We start from the raw sequence: 16449 nt of genomic DNA, 5'->3' as shown, positions 1-16449 counted from the left end.
TAGAAAAGTTATAGGGAATAAAAAATACGAACCATTTGACAATGAGAGTGAATGAGTTGAAATACAAACCCACGATCCATTATTGATAGAAGATCTTTGATGAAGAAAGCAAGATTGCAATTCAATCGCTCAGCAAAGTCATAATCCTTGAATATTACACGAGTTATTTTAAATAAAAAAAAATCATAAAAAAATAAACAAATTTTTTTGTTGAGAATTAGTGTTTAGCTTTGGATGCATTTGTCAAAAATATAAAAAAAACATATTTTTTAAATTAGTGAATTTAAAAACCATTATCAAACTTTTGTGCTAAAATGACACACAATATTCTTATATACTTTTATTTTTACTGTAAAGCAGTTTATTAAATTTTATTAACTATTAAAAGTTATTATAAAATTAGAACTTTCAATATGTGTAAAAAAAATTTGAATTTCACAAAAAAACTTATTAAAATTTAAGTGATTTTTACCCGATTAAATCGTCCATTTATTTCATGGCAGAACATTTTGACGAGTCGTGTGAGGTCATCCAAATAACGACTCGGGAATCTTTGAGCACGAGGAGTGCTGAATAATCCTTGTTGTTCAAGATGCTGAGTCATGCTTTTCGAGGTTAATTCCAACAAAAACCAAGCATTCTGTAGCGCCCTCTCCTGGAAATGTATTATAACCTTGTAAGCTTAGGGTAGTTTTAAACAAGTTAAAAATATAACAACTTCAAAATTCAAAGTAACATACTCGGTAACTCGTAAGCTGGCCTGAGGTGTATGGAACAGAAAATTTGTGTCATAACGATTTTCGGCCGCGAGGATAAAATAAGTTACATTTATTCAAGAATAGTATTTTACCATAAGGCCACCCATGTAAAAAATGGTAAATTAATAAAACTCAAGTTTTACTAATTTGATGGAAACTTCGGTGGCAATCGACAAATATTTCATAAACAAAAGTGTTTAAATTTGCGTTACATTTGCGCGACCAAGAAAGTTGAAAATCACACTCTTTTTACATTTGCCCTGATTGAATCAGAAAGAAAGAAATCATGAAACAATCAACATTACAGCATGAATAGACTAGACAATCAAATGCAAGTGATCATATCTGTTTTTACTGAGGTAATTAATAATAAAATACCCTCAAGTTAGGAAAATACGAATACATGATGGGTATAGTCTTCACAGCTTTACACACAAAAAAAAACATTTAAACACCTTCACATTTCCAGTAGACACAACAAATAGAAGAATAAGTTCCTCATGGAATAATTTGTGCGAAACTGATCGAACACCAACACCTTCCACTGTAGGGCGCTGTGTCTCCATTAATGATGAACGTGTGTTTGAATGTCGAACAAAACTATCTGAAAATTGAACAAAATACATGATATAATAAAGTGGTCATGGTAAGCTTACAGTCAGTTATGGGAAAAAATATGGCTCAATTAAAAATAATACACAGAGCTGAAAAATATAGACAAAGATACATTTCAACATAAAATACTTTTTAATAAAAGTTTACATTAGATAGAAAGAGCTATTTCCCAAGCTATTTTCCACACACATAGAAACAGCTATTTCCCAAAACCATTCTTTTATGGTAAAATGGTGATACCTGATGCAATTGGATCAAACGTAGGTTCATCAGGAGAGGTTGGAACGCTTAGATCAGGGTTGCTACTACTTATACTGAATGTTGCCTTCTTTACACTGGGACGAACTCGTTTGTCTTGACGACTGCGATGTCATATGATAATGTCATGTGATATCCATGTTAAATTGGCACTTTAAATTGAGGAAATTTTGTTTAAAAGTAACAATTGTAAAAAAATTGATGCTTTAGGGCTAGGCAGAAAATAATGGATTTCATAAATTTTTATTACATTAATTTGTTTTTCAGATGAAAAGGTTTTTGGAAATTACACTTTTTGTAATCTTTCGTTTAAAAAGGCTCATTTTTAAAAAACCGTTATAGCTAAATAACATAAAACTTCATTTTTAAATATTTTATAATTTTTACATATTCTATCAAAAAATATATTGTTAAAACCTCGTCATTGTAGCGTAGTGCCCCTTGTGGACGGATGAAGGATCAACTTCACTTGGTCCTGGAGTCGGGATGAAGAAGATGTGACGAGCGTATGTGGCGAGGAGGATGTTGCGTTGATGGGAGTCGACTTTAAACTCCCGAGATTGATGAAGACGGAAGAGGATGCGAGAGATTGATTCGAAACAGGTTTGCCCCATGTTCACTGTCGAGGTATTAATATTTAACATTGGTGGTGGTCAACATTGAAATTTAACTCAAATATTGTGATAGTGTTTTAAACAATTAACAACGACTGTGGAAGTCATGATGATACGGTTTTATAATTCATTGAATGTTCTTTGTTTTCTACTAAGTAAGACTAGAAATTAAAATGAAAAGTTGTCCCATCTTTCCCCACCTTGCTATATATTCACTGAATGAATAAAAAGACATAACCACATAAAAATCATATAAGACACACACCAATTCGGACAGAATTTTCACTCACCAGTTTGACCGCTGACCACTGGGGGGTGCACTAACATAGAGATCAATTTATCGAGGATAATGTAAAGAAATCGAACGAGGGAATGAAGTTGGGATTCTGTTGCCATAGAAATAACAGATCGTTGTAATTCTTGCTCGAGGTCATCGATGCGCGACCCGTCCATCAACTTCAAGTTATGCGAGCTGTCAATCAAATATTTTAGTTTAAATATTTGTACAAAACGAATGTTTTTAATTAATATTTGTATTTATTTTATTTATAAGTTTCTGAATACTTATAAATTATAAATTTTTTTGCCAATATTTTTCACTGGTTTTTTACATGATTATGGTCAATCATAATTCAAAAGTAAATAAAGGTCATTTAGTAAAATATTTCACAAGATTTCTGCACTATTTCACAATAATTCTCAATTTTTTATCTGTAAATAGTTAAACTAATTTTTTTTTTTTAAATTATTCTGCAGCTAAAACAATGTTAATACAAGTGTATAGGGCATGTGTTTAAAGGTAAACATTGTTACCAGGCTGTTTAAAACTGTTTATATAAAGTTGACTAGTTTTAATAGCGTTGGAGAAAACAGTGTTGGTATCATGTTATGTATTTATAAAGAGGAAATGAACTAAATTTTTAATTCTGACTTTAAGTTTGAACTTTCCAATAGGTCGCAAAGCCAGAAGAAACTCTCCAGATGTTGATCAAGCATGTGTACTGTTGATACCGCTTGAATGGAAACACTGGAAAATATAAAATGCAACACTTAACAAAATGTCTGTTTAAAAAAATTACAAAAATTGAATTTTAAATTTTATTTTTATATAAAAAACAACAAAAAATTAGACATTGTTGTAGGTAAACTTATTCTTTTTTGTTCAATTTTTATTTTGGCTAAAAATCAAAAAACAAGTTTTACCTGAATACAGGTTTATGGCCATCCACCCATTTTACTCCCGGAAGTTGTGATTCTGGTGATGTCATCGAATAATGAGGAGGAAGTTTATCAACTGATACCGGAAGGTTGAAATCACCGACTCGCAATCTTCCATTGTTAAGTAATGGCAACCACTGTAAGGTTATTTAATTAGGAAAAGTTTCATTAAAAAATTAAAAAAAAAATGGTAACTGTATGAATGTAATAATAAATGAATGTATCATTGATTCAGAGGCAACAGAGGTCATTATAACATCTCGAGCTCGTTTACGATTTGCCTTGAATGCAGTGGCCTGTGGCGCAGATAGAAAAAAATAGGGGGGTTTAAATTAAAAAGCTGCAGTTTACTATACTACTATTTTTATTGTTGAATTACTGGGTAAATAACCTTGAATTACTTAGCAGAGGCCACTTACTTTGTAGGTGGGGGTAGATGGGACACTTTCAGCACATTATATTCAAATATCCTGATAGTGTTTTAAACTACTAACAACGATATATGGGAGTCGTGGTGATATATATTTTATAATTCATTGAATGTTCTTCGTTTACCAAGTGGGACAAGAAAATATAACAGCAGGGTGTCCCATCTCTCCCCAACCACTATATGTTACTTACACTATATCCAACGTGTGATTCTATCGGGTTAAGATCTTGTTTCCGTTGACAACTGATGTGGAAGAAAGAGAAGAAGAGATGATGACGAGAAGTCAGGTAGGTGGGAAGCTGAATCTTTATCTCTTCGTAAAAATCTGGGTTTCTGGATTAAAGAAGAATTTTAAAACAGGAAACAAAATTAAAAACATTTTAAACAGGAAAAAAATAACTTTTTTTTTGAAAACAGGAAAAAGCTATGGCATTTGGCACACAGCATGAATTTCCATTAAAAAGTTAGTCTATGACAGAGAATGCTTTACTAAGTGAATGGAAAATACCTGACCAGTAGAGATTTGGTAGCATTTTGATGGCAATACTATTTAAGTTTAATAGTAGTATGATGATAAATTTATAATCTTGTAAACTTACTTATTATGGTATGTGATGGCTGTATAAGCTTCAGATGAGAACTCTGGACAGTTAGATTTGCCATATATAAGTGAAAGTGCATTACATTGTTCTTCCGATTCTAAAATCTGAACTTTTACGGCGAGGTTTCGGGAATGGCCAGGCCTGTGATGTCATAATGGATATTAAAATAAAACAAATATTATATCAGTTTAAAAAAATTGACCTTTTAATTGCTGCTATCGAATACACTTGAGCTAAACCCCATTACACTTAACTAGAGCGCAATCATTTCTTTTTATCGAAACCCAAACTTGAAAGAAAAACTAACTTCTCTTTGTTTGTAGCAATAAAAATAGATTTTGTTGCACAAAACACAAAGTAGTAAACAAAGGTCACCAGAGTATATAGATTGCAGTTTCTGTTTGTGTGTGTTTAAAATGCAATCGGAAAAATAAAGCTTATTGCAGAACAATAAGGCATCCACAGTTTAGAAAGGAACATCTTAACTCCTTTTACCATTCTGCCCCACATTACACTTGTCCCCCACAACAATACATTATTTGAATTATTCAAATCCTGTTATTTTTTACAATTTCGGGATAAAAATTAAGTGAAAAAATGTAGAATTTTGTTATTTAAATAAACAAACATTGTGTGCAACAGTGTAAAATGTATTTTTTAATAGAAAATGAAAAATTAAAATTCTTAAATAAACAAAAAAAATTAAAATGCAACCTGTTGGTGAAGTTGATTGATTGGGGAAGAATAAATAGAAGATTTCTATAAGTGTTGTGCGGAATGTTGACGTCCAACGCTGGGAATTCCTGGATTTCTCTAGTGGGTCGCACTCGTTGGTCGGGGTAAGGTTTTACCTGGGGGTGGGCAGGGTGAATTTTGTGACCCCAATATAGGAATATTAGTTATTACTTATAAAAAGCAATCTGATGGTATTATTAAGTTAATCACAAATTTTGCTTCTGCCAAACTACAATGGTTGGAATCTCAGCCCTGACCCTTAATAATAACTGGTTCAACCCAGTGGTCACTAATGAGTTTGCCATACAGTGAAAAAAAAGTCGTAAACAGGCACAAGGTGTATGAAATATGACACCCATTCTTGTTATTACTTAAAATGTCTACCACTCAAGGATAAAAAAATGCATTTGTTCAGATTTAGCTTGACTTTGTTTATATTAGAAGTTTTATAATATACAGCAAATCCTCCTCACCCTGTGTAGATCTGGTGTAATAGCACATGGAAAGTTGGGAGGGCACGGGGAAACATCAATTTTCATTCGACCAGGAATGCATTTCAATCTCTTCAATATGTTGCTTGGTCGTTTTAAATCGAGGAGAAATTTAAACAAATCATCATCTTTTAAACGTTCACCCTCCTACATAGAAATCACAGTGAATGAGCTGGTAATTGTAAGTCTCGTATGTACAAGACTGTTATTTATCACCCATACGATATATTCCGGTTTGTAAATTTGTACATACCCTTATTTTACACTTATATTATATACACCACATATGGCTAACATCATTTGACATGGCTAACATTTTCTCTTAAAAGCTGGTACGCAATTACTTTGTTGTTCAGAAACTTGGTAAGCAATACAAGTATTTATTAAATTCAACTAAACGTTCACTCTGCTAAATATAAGTGGTAAAGGTAACATAGAGAATATGTATATTACTTTGATCTGAATATTAATCAATGACTAAGTAAAACTTTGGCAATAGATGCTTTACGTAAATTATTTATTGAATAATGGAATAATGGAATATTTATTGAATTTATTCTATGTTTAAAACTAATGTAACATATTATTAAAATGAAAGTTTTTATCAGCAACATTTATTGAAATGAAAGCAATTAATATTTAAATTAATTAACACATAAATTTATAAAATCAATAAAATTGTTCATGAAATACAGAAATTCAAACATTTATTTTTATACAGCGTAAGATAAACTGATTTACCTGTTTAAAAAAACTCGACACAGTAAGAGTGACTGGTTTGAATGACGTCAACATGTTTAGTTCCATATCAGACAAACTACATTGCCTCGTAAGTGACTGCTTGTAGCGATTTTCTAACGTTGATACTTTTGGCTCCTCTGTGTGGTGTATGTAAATAGTGGTATGTTTTTTTTTAAATAAAATTTTTGATACTGATATTGTATTTTTAATATAATTTTTTGTAAACAAAAATATACGCCGATGTTATATAAATATGTCATTTAACAACCTAAATGAAAACTTAAATGTCTTTGACGGGATTAAAAATCATATAAAAAAATAAAACAGAAAAAACATACGAAGACACATCAATAAAATATTTTTGTGAATAATTAATGAAAATAACAAATGTAAGTGATAATATGTCATAATAAAAAGTAACATTTGATCTATGCAGATGAACTTTTGGTTCCAACAAATTTGTGCTAAATTTTGTTGGTTTAAAACAACTTGTGCTCATTTTTGGATTGAACAAAAATTTTATTTTTGTTGGTTCAGAAAAATGTCTGTCAATTTCCGATGGTCTAAAAAAATGTACTAATTTTTTGCAGAAAATTCACCTGGTGTTTGTTGATCATCAGTTGGTCGTAGGTTGGTTGCGCTGTTGACAATGTTCATCAAATGTATCGCTGTCCATGCAAATGGCATCCGATATTTACCAAGTCGTTCACAAAACCACCTGTCAATCAACAACATTAGGCATTGCACAAAGCAGATGCGGTAAACACAATTTGGCAAGGAAAACATAAAATTCAGTGGTGATTGCTACATAGTTTTACTACTGCCTTTATAAGGATGTAGAAAATTATGTATAATTGCAAATTTGTAATTTAACAAAATGCCACAATAAAGTTTGAGCTGATTCTTTTCACAATGACCATGAGGTAATTTTAACATGAATTAAAATAAGTTTGACTTACTTTGCATTGTTCTTTGCCTTGTCCCGACATTTGTCAGTAGCATCTTTCATATAAGGCTCTGCACATTCAGTTATATCACCTTGTTGCAAAATCTACATTTAAAACAAAAAAAAGATCAAAAATTGAGTCTAAGAACCTAAAACTACAGTGCATAAATTTGGTTAGGATAAAAAAATAAGCCAAACTTACTTTTTCCAGTTTAATAACGATGAAAACATCTTGTGACGGATAAGTGAGGGAGAATATGGCTGATCTCGCTAAGGTTGATACAGCAGGAAGAGTGTTCTGAAAATTTATAAACAATCAAAGTTGAGGGTCCCTTTTTCTTTCCTATGCAGTCCTATGAATGTCGCACAGCCAATTTTTTTACTACAGGGACACGTCTTAATTGTACACTTATAATATCCATGGCAACTTTAAAGCGGCTTTTTTGGGGTGAGTAAAAAACACATTTAAACACTCTACTTTTCAGTTGAATTCTAAAGCTTATATTTGTGAACCTAATGTTTTAGACCACTAACAACAAATGCAACAACAGCAGATTAAAAAAAATAATTTAAATTTATATTACCTCTGATTTCATCATTTTTCTTGTTGATTCAGAATTTAAATCGAAATAAAAATTTTCAGAAATTTTCTTCTTATGCTTTGTATCATAAAGTGCAATTGAAGCAAATATTGGTTCAACGTCAATTTCTAATCTGTTGGTTCATCAATTTAACAAATTAGGTCCAATTAATTTTTAAGTACATTTAGAACGGGTAAATAATTTTACCCAAAGTGCTAAAACGCATTAAAAGATTGAGGTCAACCAATATATCGGTTCCATTATATTATTGACCAATATTTCTGATCTACCAATAATCAGTAAACCAATAATACACCAATATAGACGCACATAAACACTAAAAAATGTAAAAGATCTTTTTTAAAAAAATATAAATAAATATTAAAAACAACTAAAATTGTAATTTGGCAATGATTCTATTCTTGTGAAATTTGAAATTTAAAATTTTTATGAAAATTTAAAATTAATAAACTTAATTATCAGTTGGTTTTTAGTAATTTAACTTGATTAATTTACTTTTACTATCAATTTTACAATGTCTCAAATTTTATTAGTATTTCATTATTTAAACTTACTCAAGGCTAAGACACTTAACAAGTAGCCGATATCCAAAATGTTCATATGGTTCCGGTGCCGGTAATATTGTTTCTATGGGAAAATCATGGTCGTCATAGTTTTGCGACGATGGATTTACCACTGGCTGGTACAAAGAGAACAGACTTGGGTGTCGGTCTTTTACTCGAAGTTTTGCATTTTCTGCGTCCACTTCTTCCTGAAATAAATAATCTATGACATCACAAACTTGAGTGTTAAAACTATTATTAAAAAAACTTCTTTTTTTGGTGGTCTAAAATTGAGTTATCTTAATTAATGCTTTATAAAAAGGAGAATATTTCTAAAGTTTAACATATAAATAACCAAGAAAGAATTCGACCGCTGAACGAACCAAAGGGTTAAGCAGATGGCAAAATAAACAAAACATCTGAAACCTTTGTTGACAAAAAGCAACTGACACAATATTTAAAGTTATAATTAAAAAAATTTCATGATGTATAACTTATCTTGAATTCTATACATGATTTTGGCATTTGGCTGCACCAAACCTTATTACAAAGTAAAGTTATAAACTTGGTTAAAAAATATCTTGACATGATAAAACATATATATATATATATATATAACCTTTTGATGCTAACTACTAATAAACAACTTGTTGTATTAGCCGCGTTCTGCAATTATAATAAATCAGTGGATTTTAATGTAAAATTAACACTAAGGCTCGTAGGTTGAATTACAACTATAACATCTTTTATTACTTACGCAAATATAAGTCTGCATAATATCTACAAATTTGAATTTAAACACACCAAGCAGCATAACACACCTGTGGTACTGAATCAAATAGATTGTTTAGTAATTCATCTGATTGAGAGTTTTTCAGATTAACAACACTAGATGCCCAGCTACCACGGGAATTCCCCTCCTCTGATACAGGTTCTCCATTTATATCAGGATCCTGGGTTGGAGCAACAACCTGGAAAAATTTAAAGGTTAGAGATTGTTTTCTTCCAAAATTTAGGTTTACAGTTGTGTCATTAAAATCGTTTACATTATTTTTAAGCTGATGGATGTATTTTGGTCAATGTTGTTTTTTTCTCAGACATCTTTATTAAAAAAAAACTAAAATTCATTTTTTCCTTTTAAGAGCTATGTTACCTGTGGTGTGCAATAAAATAAATGCACAAGAAACATATTATGTATATAATATATATGTTGTATATATATATATATGTATATATAATTAAAAAGAGAAACCGAAGTAAAAAATCTTCTGTTTCAAAAATCATCGGTCAAAATTTAAACAGATTCTGTGAATCTAGTGTGTAATAAAACAGAACATTTAAAATATCTTGAAATTTGAAATGAAAAATTGGTAATCTACACCTAGGTTTGTTGTTAAGTTTATAAAAATGATCTAACCTCTTCTTCTTCTTCTTCATCTCCTTCATAGATTTGCTTTGGAAGTTGATTGATCCATTCCGGGGATCTCTCTCTGGATGCAGAGAGCAATTTCCCAGTTCCAAACTCTTCATATTTATTCTCAATGATGCTGAAGTCTTGAGTGAATGACCTGGAAGATTTGAATACAGATGTCAAAAATAATACGCGAAGGTTTAAAGAATAAATAATAAAATAATATGTGGGGGCTTTAAAGCAATTCTGCAACAGAAAACTTCGATTAAAATCAGAAAGTTTAATATTCCAATTTATATAACACTCCAAGAAAAAGTTGTCAAATTTTAAACCAATAAAACTTTTAAGTACATGTAATCTGGAAAAATTGGAAATATCCGCTTGTGTCAACATTATGAAATTTATTTGTGAAGTTTACAAACCTGTATAATAAATACATCTATCGACATACGTATTAAATCTGCAACTCACTTTATACAACAACTAACATGAGCGGGAAGTTCAGTTTCCTCTTTTGGCAACGGAGGTCGTAAAGTTCGGTATTCACGCTCTTGTCTCACAACCTGTTACGAAGAAAACACAAAAAAACTATGTGAAGGAGTGGAACATATGGAGCACCAGACATAAACACACTAGTTGCAGGGGAAGCATTTTCTGTATGATTTTGATTTTTGACTAAACAAGCGTTTTCTACTTGATGACGTCATTACTTTTTAACCTACTTTTATTTTTTTTAATAAAAATATAAAGTAAAATATGCGATATTTTTCTTTAAACTTGTTTGAAAACAAATTATAAAACTAAAAAGTGACATCATAATTACCTTTATGTCATCACTGGGAAAATCAGCAAGATTCCTGATCACATCAGATTCTTGTGACACAGCATCAACTTGAGACTCAATTTCATGCTCGATTTCAAGAGGTTCAACCACATCGGTCCATATATTCTGATGTCATTATAAAGATAGCAATCGAATGTAATAAAAATAGTTTTGGGTTTCGGATTAGAATATATAAGCAGGGTGGAGGAAATGGAACACCTTTTCATTCTTTTTTCTCGTCCCAAAAGCATTCAAAGAAAAAACCAAATCCCCACGAGTCACGACTCCCATTGACCGTTTTTAATTGTTTAAAACACGATGAGGATATTACGAGCAGAAGGTGTCCCATCTTTCCCCACTCTACTATATATAACCGGTTTTGTTTTCATTTGTTTGGCAAATAAGGAGGCGTAACATTATGAGTGGCACGTTTCCTATACCATTTGTTGTGTATATAGTTACACAATTACACATGCGCGTAAGCTATTTAGAAAAAGGGAAACTATTTCTTTATTCAGGATAAAAACATGCAATCTCATATCTGCCAATCTTCACCAAAAATTGTTTAGTTTCTAGCTGAATACTTTCAGGCCTGCTATCCTGTCCCTGCCACCCCAGGTTTAGCGCATAATATGGTCATGACAACCCCCTTTTCGCAAACACATACTACAGGCAGAAAAAGCGCTTTAACGAGTTGAAAAACGTTGACTGGGCGTAAATATACATGTAATATGACAGTCACCTTTTTAATGTGGTAGTTGCGCCACTGCTTACAGTATGTTATTGTATAAAGAATTGTTTTCTTCGAAACAATAGTTATTTAATATTATGTCCTACAAATGCAATTAAAAGTAATTTAGAAAAAATAAAACTGTACCAATAGGATTCAGCAAGCATATAAAGGACCGCCTTATTATTATTATGCTTGTTGTATTAGGTCAACACCAATTTTACTACAACAATAACCATCTTTGCCCCACACTTTGTTGAATCGTGAGAATACTGTTAAATAATACTGTAACATGTCTTTGACTATTAACAAATGGGTACCCGTAAAATGTGAAAAAAATTGTTCCATCTTACCCCGTCATACTATTATACACAAACATTGGCACATGAGTCAAAGTTTAGGAAAGGCCTTGAATGTTATACATTAATTGATAAACATTATTTTTACCAGTGATGGAGAAACAAGACTTGTGCTTTCAGTAAGAGATGCTTGAGATGGAACTGATTCAAGGAATTGAGAGGGAATTGTACGTCTGCTCTCTGAACCACCACTGTAATAAAAAGATGTAAATTATTAAAACATGCCGTTAAAAGTATTAAAACATGTCGTTAGAATATCTTACACATAACAAAATAATGGTGAATGTGATTTTAAAATTCATTAAATATATATATTATATACACTTAAAACAAAAAATATAACATAGTTAAGTTGACTACAGTATATATACATGGATGAAGGTATGGCAGTGGATCAGTGATTCATCCTGAGTTAAGTTATATATACATAAAATAAGTAAAAAATCTAAGCTCAACCCGATATTTTTTAAAATTTGAACAACCTCTTTAAGAAATAGGCTGTCAGAAATGAATCATTGCTGCTTTCTTCTTCTTTCATTGTTTCCATTCAATAGTATCCACAGTCCACACATGACATTACCAAATAGACAGTCAAATACAACTTCGTCTTAATTCTAACAGCAGTGTGTAAAATTATAATGTCAATTCAAGACCATTCAACAATAACCATTAGTACACATGGCATCTAATGAGCTAAATTTTTATCTCATATTATAAACTTAAAACATAATTGCTGCAGTAAAACAAGATAACTCACAACAAACATACGGTAGATAACAGTTTAGTGTTGACTGTTGGTAGCCTATACTTCACACAGCCATCTGCCTTTATTTATCCAATGAACCACAAACAACAATTTAAATAAACTGTCTGTCCGTCTCAAGAATTAAATTAGATGCAAAACTGTTTAAATCTGCATGTTGTACTCTACTACCTTGAAGCCTATGTTATCATTTAAATCCTTCAACGAATGTAGAATATAATTGACAGCCTGCAATTAGCACAATGCAAGGCAATACTCATATGTAAACACTAAATCGAATCAAGTCTGATGTTTCTGCAGGAAATAGACAGGAAATGATGTCATAATGAGGCAACCGTAGAAACAAAACATTAACGCGCAACTTTGCGACGTTGAAGTCACATTTTACGAGTTTAATTAACTTAAGCAATATATATAATCAGAAAATCAGCTACTGAACAGGATCTAATTTTTAAACTTCACGTCTCGAAATCAAAGTTAAATAAATAAACTTATATGTTTTGTATCGTAATTGCTTTGTGGTTTTATGTCATATAACTAGGAAGTTTAAATTTTGGTAAAGTCTCGACTAGGTTTTCTGTTTTATTATATAAAATGTGAAGAAAAATTACGTGGATCACGTCATTACAGGAAGGATATGCTTCATAATAACAAGTCGCAGAACTGCTTATTGTTGTATAATACTCTGTTATATTTAATAAGAAGCTGCTTTGAACTAACCAACACTTTTGGAAATTTATTCAAAGCAGGTTGATAAAGTCTGCCTTAATATTTGAACAACTATAAATACAACATAAGAATACGAACTGCGGATTCATGTAACAATTTTCTGCTATTAAAACTACACATTATAGTAGGTGCTTGTAAGCCACTTTCATATGACATAACTGAAATAATGAAGTTTGCCTACTTGAAAATGCTATAGTATATTATAAATTTTACTAATATAATCTCACCATATTCATTTTATAACCGTATAAATATGATTAACTGTTAACAAAAATTTATAATTTCACATTGAGAATGAAATATGAATGTAAAGCACATTCTGCTAACTGCTGAGGAATGTATAGTACAGTAGGGTGGGGAAAGATGGGACATCTTTAGCACATAATATCTAAATATCCTGATCGTGTTTTAAACATTTAACAACCAAACAAACGGTATATGGTCGAGCGAATACGGTTTTATAATTCTTTTAAAGTTCTATGTTTACTACAAAATGAGACGAGAAAATAGAATTAAAAGGTTTCCCACCTTCCCCAACCCCAACCCCTTCTATATGACACTGTTTAGAAATAACATTAATAAACATGCATTTATATTCTTTCTTGGCGTAACTGCCATAAGAAACACTTCAAAACGGATTGACACAAGAGCGTATATACTGTATATTACACTTTGGTTGGTCATTTTTATGTTCAAGAAATTTATAAAGCGCAGACCCACATTCGAAAGTCACTGTATGTGTTCTACCCTCTCCATTTCCTTTATAATATGCTAATGGCAATGTGCCATTCACCAGGCACTAACTACCGTACCGATACAGTGCTAGTATACATGTGAACTAATATATATAATTGCAATTGTGGGTCGTATTTGTGGTTTCAGAACTAAAATAAAGGCATTGTCATACATCGTAATTCAGCGATTAGCCGATTACCAGCTGTGTGACTTTGTGGCGAATTTTTTTGGAGATATTTGAATAATTTTCAACCTATGGCTGATAATTTAGCCCACCCACAACAAAGCAATGGTTTGGAGGAATTGCTGTTACATGTCTTGCCTTAAAACCCAAAAGGCACATAATGGTTTCATATTCAAACCTTGAACTTGGCACAGAACACAGAACTTAGTCATAGAACTTTTCATACCACCGTTCAGAATCTCAACTTTTAATTTATTTGTTATGAGTCGGTGCTTTGCTTTGCAGTTTTATTTTGTATGGTCAAGGCCTGACAGTGAGGCATGTCATGGGACCTGGGTTTCAAGTCAGACCCCATAACCAAAAGAGAGGTATATATATATATATATATATATGTCAGGCGCCATGGTATAGTGGTTAGCCCGCCTGCCTGTAACCCAGAGGTAATGGGTTCAAAGCTCGACGCTGCTACCATTGTCGGCGTATGTGTCCTTAGGCTAACGGCAATTGCTCCAACCCAGTGGTCACTAATGGGTTGTCTAAATTATCAGCCATACATAAAAAATGAAAATATCCCCAAAAAATAATCACCCACAAAGTAACATACATGGTAACTCGTAAGCTGGCACATGGTGTTAAGCCCGTGTGATAACGACTGTCGTTTTCCGGCCACGCGAGAATAAAGTAAGTTACATTCATTCATATATTATATATATATGTGCGATTTAACAAAATGAAGAAAAAACATACCGGTTCCGTAGTTTGACGCTTCCATATCTGCTTCGTGGTCGTGGAAGGGAATCAGATGAGTGTGACGACAATCCGCTTAACAAATCCGAGAAATCCGACATAATTAGTAATTAGTTTATCATAATTATCAATTAATATCTCTACTAGTTAACATTGGACAAAAATATGGGATTAATAGGTAATGAAGAATGTATATAGGCAATGCCAATGCAATAAGTGTATGGTTTGGTGAGTTAAGTGGTCACTATACAGATAGTACCTGGAAAATATTTGTAATATAGTAGGGTGGGGAAAGATTTTCATACTATTTTCTCGTCACATTTGGTGGAAATCAAAGAAAATTCAATAAATCATAGAAATGTATCCTCCTGACTCCCATATACCGTTGTTAATTGTTTAAAACACAATCTAAATATTTGGTTATTACGCGCTAAAAGTGTCCCATCTTCCCCCACCCACATACTACATTCTTTGGGGTCTCAATAATACCCATTGTGTAAAGAAAGTAATTTTATAGAAACGAACGAAACAACTTTCTTGCAAAAAAATTCACAGCGAGTTAAGAACTTTTAAGACAAACTGAGCTGTAGTGATACCAGAAGAATCTACACTTGACATGTACTTCTAGTACCAAAAGCATTGTTCTATTGGCAATTCAAAATATACTTGCATACTGCTATAGTTGACTACAGTTTAACCGCGGCATATTTACCATCAACACGGGTTTAAATTTAATAAATAAATACGACCTAAAAGCACGCCCGGTGGGGCACGGGGAGATCAATAAAAGCCCGGTGAAACGGATTATATTGAAATACGAACAAACACAATAATACTTATTTGAATTTGAAATTTATGTGGTAAAGAAACTAGCACAGCTTATTAAATTTGATGGATTACACAAGTTGCAGAATATAATTAATCTTCCATTTTGGGGTCCCATCTTGCCCCACTTTGTAATTTTGTAGGTATTTATTGCCAAATTTAAACGGTTTGTTTGTGGTTAAATAATTATTACCTCTTTTTTCGTGGGTAATGTAAATACAACATACTGATTTAACAACAGGATATTGAACATCAAATATATTCGAAGTTAAATCATTAGCCCTTCGAAATAAACAAGTGAGCACCTCCTAACAAATAAGCACGTATTACTATCAAATTATGATTAGCATAATTTTAAACGGCTCCGTTACTACCACGGTTATCTCAATCAATAGTTATCCTTAGATCGTGTTTTTGCCGTTACCGTGTAGCAGTAGTTCGAATGCATTTATAAATGTGTTATTTATTTTTGTTTAATTACCCATAAGTTAATAAAAAAAACTGTGTACACATTGGATTTGTGTTGTTTAATAGTATGTGTTTCACAGAGCATGTTTTTATAGTAGGGTGGGGAAGACGGGACTGGGATAA

The 16449-nt window shown here is 31.8% G+C and overlaps 1 protein-coding gene across 5 annotated transcripts in view; it reads right to left on the bottom strand.

Annotated features, from left to right (window-relative positions):
- LOC149739578 (dedicator of cytokinesis protein 7-like) overlaps positions 1-15207 on the bottom strand; it is a 28957-nt gene extending 13750 nt beyond the window's left edge. For 2 of the 5 annotated variants that reach the window (XM_089873098.1, XM_089873101.1), the window contains exons 1-24: positions 15034-15207; positions 11964-12066; positions 10787-10912; positions 10435-10526; positions 9970-10120; positions 9374-9523; positions 8565-8761; positions 7993-8122; positions 7611-7706; positions 7422-7513; positions 7062-7180; positions 6463-6599; positions 5704-5868; positions 5210-5346; positions 4493-4636; positions 4085-4226; positions 3449-3600; positions 3177-3272; positions 2536-2717; positions 2049-2250; positions 1614-1735; positions 1214-1362; positions 473-655; positions 33-146 (exon numbers count right to left, since the gene is read on the bottom strand). In XM_089873098.1, coding sequence (XP_089729224.1) covers positions 33-146; positions 473-655; positions 1214-1362; positions 1614-1735; positions 2049-2250; positions 2536-2717; positions 3177-3272; positions 3449-3600; positions 4085-4226; positions 4493-4636; positions 5210-5346; positions 5704-5868; positions 6463-6599; positions 7062-7180; positions 7422-7513; positions 7611-7706; positions 7993-8122; positions 8565-8761; positions 9374-9523; positions 9970-10120; positions 10435-10526; positions 10787-10912; positions 11964-12066; positions 15034-15134 — 3282 coding nt within the window. In that variant the 5' untranslated portion in view covers positions 15135-15207. Of the gene's footprint in view, positions 1-32; positions 147-472; positions 656-1213; positions 1363-1613; positions 1736-2048; positions 2251-2535; positions 2718-3176; positions 3273-3448; positions 3601-4084; positions 4227-4492; positions 4637-5209; positions 5347-5703; positions 5869-6462; positions 6600-7061; positions 7181-7421; positions 7514-7610; positions 7707-7992; positions 8123-8564; positions 8762-9373; positions 9524-9969; positions 10121-10434; positions 10527-10786; positions 10913-11963; positions 12067-12357; positions 12553-15033 lie in introns of those variants that run through there. The other 3 variants (XM_089873099.1, XM_089873100.1, XM_089873102.1) reach the window with 2 other exon arrangements.
- Between the last annotated feature and the right edge of the window lie 1242 nt (positions 15208-16449).

The sequence above is a fragment of the Ciona robusta genome, chromosome 2 (assembly GCF_009617815.1).
Source record: "Ciona robusta chromosome 2, ASM961781v2".
Lineage (NCBI taxonomy): Eukaryota > Metazoa > Chordata > Ascidiacea > Phlebobranchia > Cionidae > Ciona > Ciona robusta.
This window is presented reverse-complemented; position numbering and strand designations above follow the sequence as displayed.